The sequence below is a fragment of the Haliotis cracherodii genome, unplaced genomic scaffold (assembly GCF_022045235.1).
Source record: "Haliotis cracherodii isolate W230 unplaced genomic scaffold, xgHalCrac1.p SCAF_13, whole genome shotgun sequence".
Taxonomy (NCBI): Eukaryota; Metazoa; Mollusca; class Gastropoda; order Lepetellida; family Haliotidae; genus Haliotis; species Haliotis cracherodii.
The window spans coordinates 5,918,256-5,920,078 of record NW_027266268.1 but is presented as its reverse complement, the minus strand read 5'-3'; the positions used below and the strand labels follow the sequence as shown (position 1 = coordinate 5,920,078).

At 48.8% G+C, this 1,823-nt stretch overlaps 1 protein-coding gene across 1 annotated transcript; it reads right to left on the bottom strand.

Moving 5' to 3' along the window:
* Nucleotides 1-257: 257 nt before the first annotated feature.
* LOC139459425 (ankyrin repeat domain-containing protein 61-like) lies at nt 258-1,622 on the bottom strand. Its single transcript, XM_071240876.1, has one exon. It carries the CDS (start codon nt 1,620-1,622, stop codon nt 258-260), a length of 1,365 nt encoding a protein of 454 aa, XP_071096977.1.
* Nucleotides 1,623-1,823: the final 201 nt, after the last annotated feature.

The following is a 1,823-nucleotide window of genomic DNA, read 5'->3' as shown; positions in this document are numbered from 1 at the left end:
CAGAGGGTCCATATATCCCAGGATGGCGACCCAAGTTTGAATCAATTTTCTCTTCTCCAGTTCTGCAAACTCACATTTCTCACAAACTCACGTTGTAGACACATCTAAAAGTTAATTAAATATTACATTTATATCACAAACACACAATGTCTCAGTTTCAGTGATTACAACGTATGTATCGATGGAGACTAAATGTGAGTACGACACCTTTGAGCATGTCTACCGTTCATTTTCTGTTGCTGTTTTTATAACAACGATCAGCTTCCGGACAGGTCAGTGCTGAGGTTGTCTGCCCCTGTCTCCAGCAAGAATATCGGGTGAATGTTGGCGGCAATGAGGCACAGTTCGTCAGAACCGAGCACGCCGTCTTGTAGCACTTTTGGCAGGGGGAGACAATCCACCACGCTCATTTCACATCGCTCAATACCCAGTGTGGCTCGGATTTTTACAAGACAAGTTCTCATCAGGGAAGGAGGTGTGCTGCTTAGTTCCTCCAATCGCCGCGAGAGGTCACTGAAACCACGGCGTTTCAGCAACATCGGTATGTCTCCGTCATTGTCCCGAATTCTTATTCTACATGACGTCATCAGGAGAGGAAGAAAACTTGCCATGACGATCTTTTCCCGTCGATGAAGTAAGAGAAACAGTGGCGACCTTCCCCTATTGTTGAGAGAGTCGGGGTCGGCTCCGAGATGTAGTAAAACCCGGATGTGTTCAGGAGATCCATTCTTTGCAGCTCGGTGTAACGGAGAGTCACCTGTAAAGTCACGTGCGTTGACACGTGCGCCCCGGTTGATCGTCTGCGTCACTAAACTGTGATGATTCGAGGGGTTGTCGCACAAGTAATGCAGAACCTCTCGCTCACAGTAGTCGCTCGCGCTCACATCTGCTCCGCACGTCAGCAATTCCTGATACACATTACCATGGGCTATGGACGCGGCGTACAACAACGGAGTTCTCCCTTCATAGTCCCGGGCTTCCAAATCCGCTCCCCTCTCCTGGAACATATTTACTGGTTCAGATAAATCGAATTTGCCACACAAGTGAAGCACTGACTGTTTCTGGCACGTGCTGGCGGCAACGCGGACATCGAATCCAGCGTTCAGGAGGTGTCTTAGACACCCAAGTGATCTTTGATGTTGCTGCCGAACACGAGTTTTAAACTCTTCCTCTTCACGCGATTTCTTTGCAGTGTCCCCCATTTCTTCCCAATCGACGGAGATACGGGGCCAGTATTCCAAGAGTACGGCAACCGCACATCGCCCAAAATTGTCCCAAGAATACGGGTTTGCTCCATTTTCCAGCAGCAGTTTTACAATCTTGGGTCGTCGGTGCATGCAGGCTAGGTGTAGGGGCGGTGCGGTGCGCGTGAAGCGGCCTCCTCCCCGGGGGTGGGAGTTAATCCATGAATCTAGGGAGTGCATGTTACCTGGATATATGTTGTCACGCAGGATGCTGCGACATCGCTCAATATCGTTGTTGACGATAGCATCGTGAAGTCGGCGCCACGACACATCCTCAGCCTTCTCGCTTCCGTATCGATCGGATATCATGATGTCATTGAAGGCAGGTGTAACTTTCGGGACATCCGGGACCGCTTCCTTGCTGACAAGGTCGCCCATGTTTACTTGGCATAAACGTTCACAGTAGATTCACGCTTGCTGGAACATGCAACATTTAGATAGAACGTGTAACGTCCTTTGTGATGTCATCGGTACATGACGTCATTAGATATGACGTCATAATTGACAAAGCGCCAATGTCGAACACAATGTTTCCCTCTGAGAATGTGAACTTAGCTTCAACTACAAACGAACATATAT